Below are 16,458 nucleotides of genomic sequence, written 5' to 3' on the forward strand. Positions count from 1 at the left end.
AGGTATATTGTGTGTGTGTATAGAGGTGTCTATAGGTGTGTTATATGTGTGTACATAGATGTACTATGTGTGTGCATAGGTGTGTGCATATGGGTGTGTTATGTATGTGTGTGTATAGATGTGTGTGTGTAGATAGAGGTGTTCTATGTGCATAGATGTGTGTATAGGTGTGTTATCTGTGTGTGCATAGATGTACTATGTGTGTGTATAGGTGTGTGTATAGATGTGTTACATGTGTATGGATATATGGTGTGTGTGTATAGATGTGTTCTATGTACATGGATGTGTGTGTGAATAGATGTGTTACATGTGTGTGTATAGAGGTGTGTGCGTATAGGTGTGTTACGTGTGTGTATGGATGCGTTATAACTCATGTATGTACAAATATCATACAGATGTTGTACATACATGTTATATAGGTCTGTGTTGTGTGTTATAAGGGTATATATGAGCATAAATGTGTATATATGTGTATACATGTGTACACGTGTGAACTTGTTACATGTTTGTATATATGTTATGTCCATATAGATGTGTCTATATATGTTCAATACCTGTTATATCAACACGTATGTTATCTACATGTACAAATGTGTTCTATATGCTCGTGTGTGTGTTGTGTCTGTGTAAATGAGTTTATATACATGTATGTAAGCGTGTGCAAATGTGTTCCAAGGAGTTGATGCATGTTATATGTGCATGTATGCTATGTGTGTGCACACATGCGCCATATATGTGTTGTAGTTAGTGCGTAAATGGGCTGCAAGTGCGTATATGGGCTATGTGTACAGAAACATGCACGGATGCCTTTTAGCATCCATGTGTGCGCAATGCAATGTGCCACACGTGTGTAACACACACACACTGAGCTGATCCCTGCACCCCACACAGGGCTGGCTGGGAGTGCTGGCGCTGCTGAGCGCCGCCGTGCTGGGCTGCTGCCTGCGCCGTCCTGCCGTCCCCACACATCACCATCCCCACCATCCCCACGTGCGCTGTTACGGCACAGCGGAGCTGCGGGATGGAGAGGCCCCAATGCACCTCCTGGGCCGCAGCCTGCGCTGGGAGCAACACGTGCCGGTGCAGTTGGTGCCGCAGATCGAGGCTGCGCAACGGAGGAGGAGGAGAAGGGAGCATTCATGTCCTGCACTGCAGCTCCGCGCTGGGCTGCACAGTGAGCCCCATGAGAGATCCATCTCACCATGGCGGTATCGGTAGGTGGTGGGGGAAGGTGAAGAGATGGGGGATGGAGAGGGATGGGCACAGCGGGATGGATGCAGTGGGGAGGAGAGGGATGGATGCAGCAGGATGGAGAGGGATGGACATAGTGGGATGGATAGGAATGGGCACAAGAAGATGGACACAGAGAGATGGACACTATGGGAAGGAGAGGGATGGACATATTGGGATGGATAGGAACAGGCACAAGAGGATGGACAGAGAGATGGACACGATGGGATGGAGAAGGATGCAGCAGGATGGATAGGGATGGGCACAGTGGGATGGAGTGGGAGATGAACACATTGGGATGGATGGGGATGGGGATGGAGAGAGATGAACACAGCAGGATGGAGAGGGATGGATGCAATGGGATGGAGAAGGATGGACACAGTGAGGAGGAGATGGATGGATGCAGCAGGATGGAGAGGGATGGACACAGAGGGATGGATTGGTATGGGCAGAGCAGGATGGGCATAGAGGGATGGAGAGAGATACAGCAGAATGGATAGGGATGGGCACAGTGGGATGGAGAGGGATGAACACATTGGGCTGGATGCAATGGGATGGAGAGGGATGGGTGGATGGACTCAGAGGGATGGACAGGAATGGGCTCTGGGATGGAGTGGGATGGAAACAGTGGGCTGGATAGCAATGGGCATAGTGATGTGGAGTGGGATGGATGCAGTGGGATTGAGAAGGATGGATGCAAGAGGGGCAGGGCGGGAAGTATGCAATGGGATGGAGTGGGATGGACAGAATGGGATGGAGAAGGATGGAGCGGGAAGGACACAGAGGGATGGATGCTCACCACATCAGGCCTTTACACCCTGCCCTTCTTGCAGCATCGACGAGGACGAGGACCGCTACCCACGCAAGCTGGCCTTCGCCGAGTGCCTGTGCACCGGCTGCGTGGATGTGAAGACAGGGAGGGAGACCACGGCGCTCAACTCGGTGCCCATCCATCAGACCATGATGGTGCTGCGCCGCAAGCCCTGCCCGCGCCCCTCCAGCCCCGGCCTCATCACGTTCGAGGTGGATTACATCCGTGTGCCCGTGGGCTGCACCTGTGTCCTGCCCCGCACCGGGCGCTGACCCCGCTCCCTTGGAGCACCCCCAACCCTGTGACCGTGTCACCCTCCTCGTGCTTGTTTTAGAGCACTCATTCCACCTCCACCTCCCTCCTCCTCGACCCCACCACCATTTATTTATGAGTTATTTATGATGCCCGCTGGGGGATTTATTTTTGTAACCCTGTATTTATTGCTGAACCCCCCCCCCCCCACAGCCCCTTGAACCCCCATAAGGCAGCAGCCCTGGGCTCTGCCTTAGCCCTCCCCAGTTATTTATTCCCCCTCAGTGCTATTTATTGAGACCTCCATGTGCTACTGAACGCCAGCCTGAAAATAAAAGCCTGACCCCACAATGTGCCACACTGGGATAAATGGGAGGGCAAAGGGTTGAGGTGCACAGGGTCCCCCTGTGGATGCTGGAGGGGAGGTGCCAAGGATGCGGGGATAGAGGTGCATTGGGAACCCCCATCCCAGCCACCCCAGTGGATGCTGGGGGGCATCTCCCATCCCCAAAGCACACCCAGGGGAAGGGGGAGGCAATGGGGAGGGAAGGGGGGGGAATGGGGGCGGCCCCATGCCAGCACCCTGTCACCACCCACTCCTTTCTCACAGCTCTGCCCCAAGCACTCACATCCCATGGACTCAGCGCCACCTACCGGGGTTGTTCCATATGCTTTTAGAGCACCCATGGGTGCTGGAGGTGGGGGGAGAGGGGATATGGGGCTGGGGGTGTCACCTCTGGGTACCCTAACCCTAACCACTGCAGGTCTGTCCCATCGCTGGGGTCACTAAAGATTTGGGCACTGAGCTCCCAACTCACACCCAGGGCACATGAATGGGGTGTGATCAGGAAGGATCTGGGGCCTTTCGGTCCTTTTATTGCAAAAAGCAACCAGAAAAGAAAAAAGACAATGTATAAAACGTGAAGAGGTGGCGCAGCAAGCAGAGCTGCGTGAGCCCACAATGGGGCTGTGAGGCTGGGGGAGCTCCTTGGGATATGGGGGCACCTGAGCAGCCCCCAGGGATTCTGAGGAACCAAGGGGGGGGAAGGAGGGGAGATGAGCACCCCTAGGGGTCTGGGGACCAATGGGGGGGTGAGGGGTACAGTAGGGAAGTGAGTGCAGCACTGGGACCCCCAGCTCCGTGTTACTCAGCCTCTACAGGGATGGGGTTCACCTGCCCCCCCACTTCTGCTGCCTGTTTCCTGCGTGCATCAGCAGGGGGTCGGGGTGGGGGGTTGCTGGGGGGCTGTTTGATGGTGTCCCCCATGTGCGGCCGCTCGCGGGGCTTCTGCTCAATGGGTCGCCATTCCTCCCCACGCACCGCTGCCTGCAGGGCCAGGGGGGAGCAGTCAGCAGGGAGCCCCCTCCTTCAGCCCCATAATCAGCCCCCATTACCCCCCCAGAGGAGCTCACCAGCAGGTAGATGCCACTGGCAATGCCCAAACAGACGGTGCCCAGGATGGTGGAGAGCAGGAAGCCAGCAGGGACGGCCAGCCTGAGGGTACAGGGGAAGGTTAAAAGGGGGGGGGGTTCAGGTTCACCCCCCAGCCCCAACCCCACTCACGCTGCGTGCAGGATGGCACGGATGTAATAGTTCCGGGTGAGCGGTCCAAACACCTTCAGCACTGCTGTCATGTACTTCTGGCCACTATGGGGCAATATGCAGAGTCAGGGGGGCACCCGGCCCCAAAAGACCCCCCCCCTAAATATATATAGGCACCCCAATAGCACCCCATCACTCACCAGCGCTCCATGGTGGAGCCCTTCTGCCTCTTGCTGCGTGGGTATTCCAACAGGCAGACGAAGGCGCCTGCAGCACTGCAGGGGGATGGGGGTCAAGGAAAAGGGGGGTTTGGAGCCAAGGGTGGGGGTGAGACCCCACAGGGAATGGGGCAGAAATGGGGCCAGGGTTGGGGGGCAGCTCCATAGGGAAAGGGGCAGGAATAGAGCGATGTGGGGCCACAGAGAGGGAGATGAGGGACCCCCCCCCCCCCCTCCCCGCCTGCACAGAATAAGGTGCCCCCTCCCACCCCGAGCCCCATAAGGATACATGGCGTAAGCTGCGAAGTACCAGCCCTTGAACTGCCCCGCCACCGCCACGATCCCTCCGGTCAGCATGACTGCGGGACAGCGGGGACACTGCTGGCATCCCGGCTATTAACAGCGGGGGATGCTTCGCGTGGGACCCCCACGAGCCCAAACAGGGAACGGGGCGGGGGGTTGGGGGTTAAACCCTATAGCGGCCGGGCTGGGGGGCAGCGGGGGGGAGACCCACGGTGACACACGATGTTGGTGATACGCTCCGGCAGCGCTTCCGCGTCCTCATCGCCGCTCACTTCCTCCATCTCCGGGCGGGGTTGGGCCAAAACGGGATGGGGGGGTCGGGGGGGAACACAGCCAGGGGTCTCTCCCCATATCCCGTATCTATAGCCTCACATTCTCAACCCTACACCCCCAGCCCTGAACTCCCTTCCCCATATCCTCACCCCCATCCCTGCATCCCCATCCCACATGGGACCCTTTGACCCTCCCCCCATCACCCAGCCCCTTTAACTCCCCATCTCCCCCCCGCACTCACTCAGCCCCGCCGCCAGCGCCTGTTCGTTGGCCCACATGGCCCATTCGATCTGCCCCATGGTTCGAGCTCAGCCTTAGTTCGGGCTCGGCCCAACCCGACCCGGAAGGCAGCGATGGAGCCGAACAGCCGAACCCCTTCCCCTCCTTAAGCGACGCCCCTTCGAGTAACCCACGCCCATTCATTACAAAGACACGCCCCCACGAAGAGCCGGGCCGTAGGGGGACACGGGGTGATACGGGAATATATAGGGTGACATGGGAATATATAGGGTGACATGGGAATATATAGGGTGACATGGGGCAGGAGCAGCCCTAATGGGGACCACGGAGCGACTCGGGACTCAGAGCAGCACTGCGGCTGGAAAACCTCTATTATTTGATTAGAAAAGAGTAAAAACCAGGCAATGGGAGGAGCCACATCTGGGTCGGGATGGGGACAGATGAGCACAGCATCTCACAGCCCCAATGCAGGCAATGGGACGGTGGGTCCCTGCCTGTGTGCCCCCCAGGGGCAGCCCCCATTGGGCATCCCTGCTGTCCCCAATGGTGTCCCCATCACGGTGTCCCCATCACGGTGTCCCCTGTTCTCAGGCAGAGTGGCATGGCAGCCCATCGGGGCCCAGTAGATGCTGGCTGGGGGCATCCAGGAGCTGTGGGCCAGGGCCAGGCTGTGGGGACAGGAGATGTGTTAGGGGACAGCACGGAGCAGGAGGCTCAGGACCACCCCCACCTCCCATACCTTGGTGTGTAGGATGTAACGAATGGCCCCTGGTACCGGATCCATCACCACGGCTGACAGCAGCTCCTCTGGCAGCACCGCTGTGCCAACGGGTCGGCCTCGAAGGAACCTGCAGCAGGGATGGCACCCAGATGTCCCCAACCCCACCCCATGTCCCATGGTTCCATCCCCATCCCCATCCCACCAGTCCCCGTCCACATCTCCATCCCTATCGCCATCCCACCAGTGCCTATAGCCATCATCTCCATCCCCATTCCCACCCAAATGTCCCCATCCCCATTCCCACCCCCCCAGTCCCAAATGACAACACCCTTACTGGTCCCCATTGGAGCTGGGTGGGAAGCTGCGCCTCACCACCTCCACAAACTCATCCACTGTATCCTCCAGCATGAAGACGACCGCATTGGGGCCAGCATCGAAGGTATAGGCCACCTGGGGACAGGGACACAGTGAGAGGGGTGCAGTGCCAGCAGGACGGGGCCATAGGGGGGGGGCTGCCCTACCTTGGTGCACCCATGGTGGGCATTGAAGCGATGCACCAGGGCGATGATGCGCCGCGAGATGTCATTGAGGTAGAAGATGGGGGGGAAGGTGTCGAGGCAGGTGGCGTGGAACTGGTTGCTGTCCTGCATGGTCAGCTGGCCAAAGGTCTCAAAGTCTCGATCCTGGATGCAGCGAGCCATGCGGGTCATGCGCTCCGGCACCACCACCTCAGCACGGTACTATAGGGGCAGCACCAGGGGGGGGTCATCTCATGGATCCCATAGGATTCACTTCCCATGGCCCCTCAGTACTCAGCCATTGGAGGAGGTGGCCATGATCCCCAAACCCAACCCATCCCACCATGCTCACACCCCGACACCTCCCCACCTCCCCATGCAGCCTGTGCTGCTCATCACCAACCATCCAACCCACCTTCAGCAGGGGGCTGGTGTCCACACTGGTCTGCATCCCCGCCGTGCTGCCCACCGCCTTCTTCTCCCCGCTGACCTACACCAGAACACAAGACATGGGGCACCCTACAAGGCGTCCACCTCCCACCCCCAGCATCAACCCCATCCCTCACCACCAGCACGAGGACACTCAGCTCCGGCCAGTGTGTCTCAGGTGCCAGCTGCTGTGCCACGCTGTCTCTACCATCCGGCCTCTCCCCACGGTTCCATTGTACGAAGCCCCCCAACATACTGCGACACGCGCTGCCCGACCCACGCCGTGCCACCTCCGACAGCTCCCCCTCCACACCATAGAGCCGTGCCAGCACCGACACTGCAGGGATAACAGCGTTATGGTCACAGCGTCCCCATCACCCCCCACCCCATTGCTGCCCCCCATACCCACCCAGGCAGGCGTAGCCAGCAGCTGAGGATGCCAACCCAGCAGCGGTGGGGAAGTTGTTCTCGGAGGCGACGTGCACTTTGTAGGACAGGCTGAGCGGGGCTGCAGCGTCGTCACCGCGTCTCTTACGGGCCAAGCGCCGCACTGTGCAGGGATGGGGTTATAGGGAAGCAAAGGACACGGCTCTGTGCCCCCCCAGCCCCCAGCCCAGCTCACCCTCCCTCAGACAGGCCTGCAGCCGGGGCTGTGCCGCATCCACCTCCTCTCCATTCAGCCACAGCCGGTCCTCGGTGAAGTCACGGCAGGCAGCAGCCGTGGTTGTGGTCCTCAGCTGTATGGGATGGCACTGAGCTCATGGGGGGGGGCACACAGCCCTGAGGGTGGGGATATGGGATCCCCAGGGTTTGAGGTGGGCACCAACCTGGTCCTGGTGCAGCGTGACGCTGAGAGAGGAGTTGATGGGCAGGATGAGCTCGGTGTCACGCTTCCCCCCTGCAACAGATGGGAGAGGTGAAGCAATGCTTGGCATGGCACGGTGCCACTGTGCTCAGTGCCACTTGGCATGGCATGGCATGGTACCACTTAGTATGGCATGGCATGGCACAGCATAGCATGGCATGGCATGGCACAACATGGTATGGCATGGCATGGACCCACTTAGTATGGCATGGCATGGCATGGCATAGCATGGCATGGCACTGCTTGCTGCCCATCAGCACTGCCTGGCACAGCACAGCACTGCTTGGGATGGGCATAGCACAGCATAGCACAGCATGGCACTGCCTGGCATGGCTCTACATGGCATGGCATAGCAAAACCCAACCCAACCCAGCCCAACTCAACTCAACTCAACCCAACTCAACCCGATCCAACCCGACCCAACCCGCCCCGTCCCGTCCCGTTACTCACAGTACTTGATGACGGCGATGTTAACGGGTGCTGTACATGTCACCCGCTCCATGTCCCGCTCCGTGCCTCGCTCCGCCGCCATGTTTACGCACCCAGCCGCCACTACGCCCCGCCCACCCGCTCGCGCGTGTGAGCCCAGCCATCCTATTGGCTAGCGACACAGCGGCCGGAGCCGGATGACCAATAGGAGGCATCGTACCACGGGATGGCCCCGCCCCATCCCACCCATTGATAAAAAAGAGTGTGTGAAGGGGGCGGGGCCAACGTGGTGCCATGTGGGCAGTGCGCATGCGCGGGGTGGGCTGTGCTTGGCGTCTGTGCCCCTATTTGGGGCTCCCAGTGCCCCCAGTAACCCCAATAACCCCATTACACACACTGTGCCATTGCTCCCAGTATCCACAGTGCTCCCAGTACCTGCTACCCAGCAGCAGGAGCCCCTACTGCCCCTCTGGGAGCCAAGATCCAACCCCCCCCCCCCCCCCCCCCCCCCCCCCACTCCAGTGTCCCCTCAATGGGGCCACCCCAGTCTCTAAGTGCCCCCCCCCATTGATTCCTATGTATCCCCATGGCCCATAGGAAATCACACGGCTATTATGGGATGTGGGATTCCTTCCCTGCTGCAGGGGCAGCTGGGGACCCCATTGAGCCCAACAGCACATGGGGAGGGGGGGCTTGGCATCCCCACTGCTGACACCCCCCCATATAGACCCCAGCACAGCCAGGGCTCATAGCACTGTGCTTGGGTTACAGCTGAGCTCAGTACAACCCAATATCCCCAATACAACCCAATATCCCCCATACAACCCAATATCCCAATACAACCCAATATCCCCCATACAACCCAACATCCCCCATACAACCCAATATCCCCAATACAACCCAATATCCCCAATACAACCCAATATCCCAATACAACCCAATATCCCTGCTCTTCTTTATAGGGCTTCCCACCCTAAAGCAGCCAGGGGTAGCAGAGACACCCCCCCCCCCTCAGCCCAAAGAACCTGGATTGGAGATATAAGGGCAGCTCAGATCCAGCCATGAGGACACAGTGGTGAGCCCTGACCTGAGCAGGGGATGTGGGATGGGGATGAAGCCCCCAGACCCTCTATGGTGCACAAATGGAGGCAGGGCAGCTTCAGGGTCCCTGAACTGGAGGAGGAGGCTGAGCAGAGCCAACAGTGCGTCCCCAGGGAACCCTATGGGGGCACAGAGCCAGGACACCTCCTGGAGCAGGAGCACCCAGCACCCTGCTCACACAGCACACTGCTCACACAGCTCCCTGGCTCCCACCCAGCAATGCTTTGGGGACAGCACGTTCAGTGTGTGCCAGGACACACTGCCAGCACTGAACAAGGGCAGCCACGGGGCTCCCATGGGGTCTGGTGATGTCCCAAACCCCTCCATTAATGAGTTCATGATTCAGGCCCCAGGGCTGGAAGAACGAGCCCTTTGAACAGCCCTTTGCCTTTGCTGTCCTGTCCCACTCCCCACTTAAGCATCCCATGGGGCACAGAGTGAATCCGAGGCGGCCCATGGATGAAACTGCCTTTATTGAGCAAAAAAAACCCCACCGTGGTTTGCTACAAATACATCGTCGTGTTTTTCTTCTTCTTTTTCTTCTTCTCCTTTTTCATAAAACGGGGCTGACTCATTAAATAAGTCTAAAAGGTCGGGATGAGCACAGCAGGCAGCACAGCACAGAGTCCCAACCCCATAGTGAGGGGGAAAGAGGCAAAGCTGCCCTCGCTGCCTTAAAGTGCTTTACAAAAGCTGCTGCCCCTGCTCCAACACTGCCAGGGTGCAAAGGAGGAGGAGAAGGAAGGAATCAGAGGCATTAAATGCGCTGTCCTACAATACCCCGAGCTCCCATGGAGGGCTGAGTGGGGCTGAGCCCTCTAAGCAGGATCCTGGGGGTGTCCCAGACAAGGAAGGAATAGGAAAAACCCAACCAGGTTCCTTTGTGATGTCCCCGCTCCATCCCAGTGAGAGCAGGGAAAGCCCCTGGGCTGGACACATGGGAAGACACCAAGTGCTTCCTTCTACCACTGGCTGCACAGAGGGAGCAGAGCAGCCCCAGCCCTTTCCCCCTGCCAGGGGGGGCTGCCAGAAGCACAGTGGACACCCCGGCCCCCAAAACACTTGGTATTACTTAAAGTCAAAAGACAGTATTGCTAGAGCAGAGCTGGAGGGAAACCACCAAAGGAAGCTTCTCTGAGTGGGGATGCAGGCAGCAGCCCAGCCCCATCAGCATAAATACAGCCCCAGGGCAGAGCAGGGACACTGCCCAGCAGGATGATGGCCCCAAACAGGACTGTGCCCATTTCCCACAGCACAGAGCGTGGCTGGTGCCCCTCAGGGCCAAAGCCTGGGGTCCAACTTGGAGAGACTCCATGAGACCCCCTCCAGCACACAGTGGGGGCTGCTGCCCTATAAAGCACTCTACCCAAAGTCATCTCAAAGCCCTGTTGGGATGTGGCTGTCACCTCACTGCCTCCACGTGTAAACCTGGGCCAGCTCCCTCGTTGGCATGACCCCAAAGGGTGGCAGGGCACCAACACGTACGTACTTCTTCTCCTCCAGCCACTGGCAACTCATTACATGGGAAGGGAATTATGCTGCACAGGGCCTGGCCATGCTCAGGCTGATGGCAGCCAGCCCGAAGCCAGGTAGATTTCCTCTCTACCTGCACTCAGCAGAGCAGAGAGCACAGGGCAGGCTGGAAGGGGACAGTGGGGCACAGGGCATGAAGAGCTGCACCTTCTGCCCCAGCACTGCATGACATGGGGACACAGCACATGCCCTGCAGCTAATTACTGCCTGTCCAGCACAGGGAGCAATGGAGCTTCACTCAGAGCACCAAGTGCCCACTTGAGAGACACCCAGCAGCCTCCTGGTATCCGGGACAAGTTGCTCTGCATTAGGGGACAAGTTGCTCTGCATTAGGGCTGCCATTCTGCAGACACCCCCACACAACCCAGCTGCTCTGCACTGAGCACCAGCTGCCAGCACCTCCTGCCTCCTTGCTTCACAAGCTGCCCCTCCGGGTTACACCCAGCAGTGCCACGCAGCCAGCTCTGCCTGCAAGGATTAACACTGCAGAAGCACAAAGCCTCCCAGCACAGCTCTGCCCTGCCATGCCAAAGGGTTGCAGCAGAGCTGTGGGTTTGGAGGAAAATCCAAACTTGAGCAATTTCCAGCAGAGCTTTTGTAAGCCCAGCCTGGTGGGCTGCACCCTTTGCTCCCGGCTCAGCACGCCAACGCTGCTCGATGGTTAATGACAAGCAGCTGAGAGAGCAAACTGTGGGCAGAGGGAGGAAGCCCACTCAGCAGCATTATAACCCAGAGAAGCTGCACCCAGCAAGGACCCAAGGAGACGCAGGGATCACAGCCATACAACAAAGGGGCTGCTTGTCCTCCCAAAGGTCCTCTTTGAAGCAGAGCTATGGGGCTGGCCCATAAGCAGCACTGCACAGCACTGCACTGACACGGCATCACCACTGCCTGCAAGAAAAGCTGACAGCGGAACAGGACAGACAGAAGAGAGGAGGGAGCCCAGATGCTCCCGTGGCTCAGCAGAGTCCCAGCTGCAGGCCCAGGGTCCAGCTCTTCCCTCTCACCCCATTTCAAATCCGTTTGGTTGGTTTCTTTTTGTCGTTTTGTTAAAAAATAGACTTTCTTCACAATGGTCCATAAAAATACTCTCGTCCCCGGTGACGGATATTGCGGTGTGAAGAGTTAAACAGCTTCTTGTTCCTGCTCTATAAAACGTGGAAAAGGCCGTCGAGCCGCTTCGTGTAGAAAAACCAGAACGAAGTATCACAAGAGCTGGTACAAAAGGAGGGAGGTGGGAGTTGCATTGGGACAGTCCACAACCCCAAAGCAGCCACGAGGGCACAGCAGGCCGGCAAGTCTTGCTATGGGATTCAACCTGCTGCCTGGCAGCAAGGAACAGGAGGCAGCTCCCACCTGCAGCGTTGGGGGGGGACGGAGCGACGTCTCTGCGGGGTTTCAAAATGAAACCAAACACTCTGTGCTGTTTTCTTCCTTTTTTTTCCAAAAGAAATAAATAAGAGAAAAAAAAATAAAGAAAAAATCAACCCCCAAAAGGGACGTGGCTGGTTTGAAACGAGGGCGTTCCTGCCTAAAACGTGATGTAGTTTGATACGTACCGATCAAATTGCAACGAAGAGAGTGAAGACAAACGGTGCCAAAAAAGCATCTAGTAATAAATAGATGTGGATACAGGGTACACACTCTGTGGATGGGGATGAAATGCCCAACTGAGGAACGGCCCCTTGGTCCTCTCTCCTCCCAGCAGCAGCTTTGTCCTCTCACTCACCAGCCCAGCGTGATGCTGAGGCATCTCCGCCTTCTTTATGGTGCTGGGATCAGCCCAGAGAGGTGAGGGTGGTTCTCAGGGGTCCATCAGTTCCGTGCCTCCCCAGCAGGAAGGTCGAGTGTGCAAAAGGGGTGTGAGGGGGAGTCCCAAGCCAAGCTCCATTCAGCCCTCAGTTCTCAGACAGCGACAGAGCCAGAGCAGCCTGCAGTGCTGCCTCCTCATCGATGTTATAGTCCTAAAAACAGAGAATGGACGGTCAGCAAGGCAGTGGTGTGAGGCTCTGATGGCCTCTCTTTGTGTCGCAGTCCCTCTCCTGCCTGGGTTGAGCCCCCTGACATCAGCCCTGCTTTCAGACCTGGCAGCATATGCAAGGATGAAACTGGCTGCAGGGAAAGCATTCTTGCAAGGCTACGTGCTTCTCCAGTGCTCCAAGTCAGTAACCCCCTTCTTGGGCTGGGGATATTCCTCTGCAGATAGAGAGACCCATAGGTCTCTATGGGTCCCTCCTCTGGGACCCATAGAACCAGGACCCATAGAACCAGAACCAGGACCCATAGGACCTTCATCCTAAGGTAACACTTACTAAGTAACACTCCTACACCCCACACTGAGGGTCTGCAGCCCCCCAAAAGGGCGTCCCCCCCTGTGCTGCTGCAACCAGCCTTTCCATGCTGGGCTGGGCTGCTCCTCGCCTTCTCCTCGTGTTTCCCCACGTGAAGCCTTGAAGAAAAGGGCTTTTGTATTACAGCTCCTCAGGGGAAGAGTTTAATGGAGCACATGGAAAAAAACAAACCATCTTCATGGGGAGGGATAACATTTCTATCTGCTGCTCTAGGGGTGACTTATGCTTTAGTATGTGTCTAACAAGGACCAATGTGAACACCCAGGAGCTCTCCCAAGTGGGGCTACGTGGGCTGCATGCATCCCACAGAGCCCAAGGGGGGAACTGTCCCCTTGCAGCCCTCAATGTGCTGCAAACCAGGACAGGCTCATCCTGGCAGGAGAGAAGGACCCATAGAACCAGAACCAGGACCCATAGGACCAGAACCAGGACCGATAGTCACCCAGACACCCCGTGTGGGACACAATGAGGATGACTGTGTTCTGGCTCACAGCCGTACTCACCACAAAGGTGTCGTAGGAGAACTTGTGCCGGTGCAGGAGGTGCTGCAGGAAGTTTGCACTCTTGTAGCTGGGGTCCCCCCAGGGCATGGCTGAGCAGACCGGGCACACCTGCAGTAACAGGGCAGCTGTGAGATCTGGGCACAGAGCTGCCCCCAGCCCCCCTGGGGGGCATCATGGAGCTGGTGCAGCCATGGCACAAAGGAGAAGGGAGCACTGGTTCAGCTCTCTGTGGGGTTGGGTGTGCACTGTAGGGGATGTGCCAAACCAACAGCAATGGAGAGAGCAAATCCAGCCCCAGCTCAGTCCCAAGCACAATGAGACAGAGGCAGCTCACTCCATAGAGCCTCTAACAAAGCCCAGAGGGGTTGCTCTGTGTGCTGGCAGCCCATGATGCCATGAATCCATCCATATTTCCAGCTGTCACCCACCCAGAACCACCCCAGCCCTGCTTACCACTTTGTTGGGGTCGTTGCGGTGGTTTTCCATGCAGTGTTTTACCAGTTCCTGCTGGTCCAGATTCCGGGCCCCGCAATATGGGCATACAAACGTTGAGCGATTGGGAATATTGCTAAAGAGAATGAGAACAAGCTCAGAGCTCTGCCAAATACCTGGACCAACTGCTTCCAAACAAACCCAGCCAGCTCTATTGCTGCCTGTTCTGCTTTGTCCCACCTGCCCATGCTAAAGCCAAAGCAGCCTGTTCCCAGCGGGCTCAGCCACCCTGATGTGCTCAGTTCCTTCTCACACTGAGACACAAGGCAGTGCCGGGGCTGCAGATGCCACCAGGATAAACACACTAATGTTCCTTACTGTGAACTGCCCAGGATAACAAGCAAGTCAAACACACGTCTGGATTATAGAGCTTCTAGAGGAGATGGATAACCTGCAATCTGCATTTTGCTATGGAACACATGACAGTACCTGGGGATGGGCTGAGATGTGGGGACGACTGGGACGAACTTGGGGCAGTTGGCCATTTGTTCCTGCACCTTTGCACAAGATGAGACGTGAGAGCGCATTTTTGCCAGGGTCACCTGGAGAAAGAGAGGAGAAATAGGAGAAATAGGCTGCAAAGGATACAGGAATATATTCACCCATCAAAGAACCAGAGTCACCAGTGGAAGAGGAAAGCAGTTTTCACCACGCTTTGGCCAACCAACAGCAGAGCAAACTGTGGTTCCACATCAAGTCAGGCTGGTTGCATTATTGCAGCACTGACTCCGGTTTCCTTTGCAAAAGAGGAACTGCTGACAGGCGCAGCCCTGAGCTGCTCTGGCACCGTGACGTGGTTTGTTTCAAGGTGACAGACAGGCAGATACAGGACAATTCCTCCAGTTCACACAAGGCAGAAAGGTGGAGCTGCACCATGAATCACAGCTGGTACAGAAGGACCCCAGACCTGACAGCCCCAGGCTGGGCTGGGCCACGCTTTACCTTCTTGCTGCAGCCCCTGCATGGAGCCTTGTAGGATGAGAGCTGTTTCTCCACGCTGGAAGCCTTCTCCACCTTCTTAGGGTCGAACGGGACGCGGCACAGCGGGCACAGCGGGGATGGCACCTGCAGGCAGGGCTGGAGGCACTCACCGCAGAACCTGGGGGCAAAGACAGAAGCAGAAGTGAGACCTCAGGCCCATGGGGCTGCTGGGCACATTGGGCAGCCCTAAAACCCAGAAAGCAGCGTCTCCATGGGGCAGGGTGGGAAATAGTGAGGGGGAGGCAGGCACAGCTCAATCCCCAAGAGCTGCTTGCCCTTCAAACATCACTCTGTGCATGTGCCATAGGGGGGGAGTCTTGTCCTCCAGTTCCCTTCCAACCCCAATGCAGCCCCTCAGCCCCAAACACACCCAGAGGTGTCACAGCATTGGGACAAGATGAGGGTGGCTCAGAGGGGGCACCAACACAAGGGGACCCAGTGCACTGCCATGGGGTTACAAGGAGGATTTCCAACCTGAAACTCCAACTGGAGCAGACAGGGACAGACCTCAGCTTTGGGGACGACTCAGCTTCGGGGAGGAGCAGCAGGACTCAGTGTGGGCACAGGGTGGGATATGGGGCTCCCAGTATCAGCTGGAGGCACAGAATGGGGCCTTGGTGTGGAGGAGCTGTGGGTGCCCCATCAGCATCACCTGCTTCCTCATTTAGGGGTTGGCAACCCCAGGCACGGCAGGGGCTTGGAAATGGATCATCTGTGAGGTCCCATCCAACCCAACCAAGTGTGAGTCAGGAGATGGGATGGGGGTCGGTACCGGGTGTGCTGTGGGATGGGATGAAGGACCCAGTGTTGGTTGGTGAATGGGGCCCTATTGCAGGTAAGGCAGAGCACGGGGTGGTATAGGATAGAAGGCAGGGTATGGGGTGAGCTGACAGCCCGGTTCTGGCCAGACAGTGGGATGTGGGTCCTGCTTCTGGTTCTATGGGTCCTGGGTCTGGGTCTATGGGTCCAGGTCCTGGTTCTGTGGGTCCTGGCACTATGGGCTCTGGTCCTGGGTCTATGGGTTCTGGTTCTGGAGCTGTGGGTCCTGGTTCTGTGGGCCCTGGGTCTATGGGTCCGGGTTGTATGGGTCTTGGGTCTTGGGTCTTGGGTCTTGGGTCTATGGGCCCTGGTCCTGGATCTATGAGTTCTGGTTCTGGTTCTGTGGGTCCTGGCTCTATGGGGCCTGGGTTCGGGTCCTGGTTCTGTGGGCCATGGATCTAGGGGCCCTGGTCCTGGCTCTGGGTCTATGGGTCCTAATTCTATGGGTCCTAATTTTATGGGTCCTGGTTGTGGTTCTATGGGCCCTGGTTCTGTGGGTCCCGGTTCTGTTTCTCTGTGTCCACCTGCAGCCCTTCCCTCCCCATCACCCCCATTCCCACCTCCCACACCGCCCCCCTCACCCTCCCGCACTCACGTGTGTCCGCATCCCGCGATGCCCACGGCTCTATGGAACACCTCGAGGCAGATGGGGCAGCTGAACTGCGCCTCCAACGCTTCGGTACCGGCACCGGACGAGGAGGAGGATGAAGGAGGCGGCGGCCGAGCTGGGCCGGGCCCCGGGGCCTGAGGGCGCTGCGCCGCCACCAGCAGGCTGCGGAACATGGCGGCGGGCGGCGTCAGGGATGAGGGGGGGGCGACGGCGTGACGTTACCGTGCGTCGTGACG

General features: G+C 57.7%; 4 protein-coding genes across 6 annotated transcripts; 1 reads left to right on the forward strand and 3 right to left on the reverse strand.

Annotated features, from left to right (window-relative positions):
* Positions 1–755: 755 nt before the first annotated feature.
* On the forward strand, positions 756–2,450 carry IL17C (interleukin 17C). The gene is made up of 3 exons (XM_015874224.2): positions 756–785; positions 892–1,214; positions 2,064–2,450. The coding sequence occupies exons 1-3, from the start codon at positions 756–758 to the stop codon at positions 2,311–2,313; spliced, it is 603 nt and encodes a 200-aa protein (XP_015729710.2). The 3' UTR covers positions 2,314–2,450.
* A 692-nt stretch (positions 2,451–3,142) lies between these two features.
* LOC107319525 (cytochrome b-245 light chain) lies at positions 3,143–5,184 on the reverse strand. Of its 2 annotated transcripts, XM_015874407.1 has the most exons (6): positions 4,872–5,103; positions 4,344–4,413; positions 4,037–4,111; positions 3,858–3,941; positions 3,707–3,788; positions 3,143–3,620 (listed from the first exon to the last, which is right to left on the reverse strand). In XM_015874407.1, the coding sequence occupies exons 1-6, from the start codon at positions 4,927–4,929 to the stop codon at positions 3,438–3,440; spliced, it is 552 nt and encodes a 183-aa protein (XP_015729893.1). In that variant the 5' UTR covers positions 4,930–5,103; the 3' UTR covers positions 3,143–3,437. The 2 variants fall into 2 exon arrangements, with proteins under 2 accessions (XP_015729893.1, XP_032303000.1); XM_032447109.1 differs by lacking the exon at positions 4,344–4,413 and having other exon boundaries at positions 4,872–5,184.
* A 39-nt stretch (positions 5,185–5,223) lies between these two features.
* On the reverse strand, positions 5,224–7,971 carry MVD (mevalonate diphosphate decarboxylase). Its single transcript, XM_015874406.2, has 10 exons — positions 7,854–7,971; positions 7,366–7,436; positions 7,161–7,275; positions 6,948–7,088; positions 6,676–6,875; positions 6,525–6,599; positions 6,113–6,331; positions 5,926–6,041; positions 5,610–5,718; positions 5,224–5,538 (listed from the first exon to the last, which is right to left on the reverse strand). The coding sequence occupies exons 1-10, from the start codon at positions 7,933–7,935 to the stop codon at positions 5,458–5,460; spliced, it is 1,209 nt and encodes a 402-aa protein (XP_015729892.1). The 5' UTR covers positions 7,936–7,971; the 3' UTR covers positions 5,224–5,457.
* A 1,416-nt stretch (positions 7,972–9,387) lies between these two features.
* Positions 9,388–16,429, reverse strand: RNF166 (ring finger protein 166). Of its 2 annotated transcripts, XR_001557838.2 has the most exons (7): positions 16,208–16,429; positions 14,755–14,911; positions 14,242–14,354; positions 13,774–13,888; positions 13,321–13,428; positions 12,026–12,430; positions 9,388–11,900 (listed from the first exon to the last, which is right to left on the reverse strand). XR_001557838.2 is itself a non-coding variant. In XM_015874404.2 (6 exons), the coding sequence occupies exons 1-6, from the start codon at positions 16,393–16,395 to the stop codon at positions 12,365–12,367; spliced, it is 747 nt and encodes a 248-aa protein (XP_015729890.1). In that variant the 5' UTR covers positions 16,396–16,429; the 3' UTR covers positions 9,390–12,364. The 2 variants fall into 2 exon arrangements, 1 of the variants encoding a protein (XP_015729890.1); XM_015874404.2 differs by having other exon boundaries at positions 9,390–12,430.
* Between the last annotated feature and the right edge of the window lie 29 nt (positions 16,430–16,458).

Source organism: Coturnix japonica, chromosome 11, assembly GCF_001577835.2.
Source record: "Coturnix japonica isolate 7356 chromosome 11, Coturnix japonica 2.1, whole genome shotgun sequence".
NCBI lineage: Eukaryota > Metazoa > Chordata > Aves > Galliformes > Phasianidae > Coturnix > Coturnix japonica.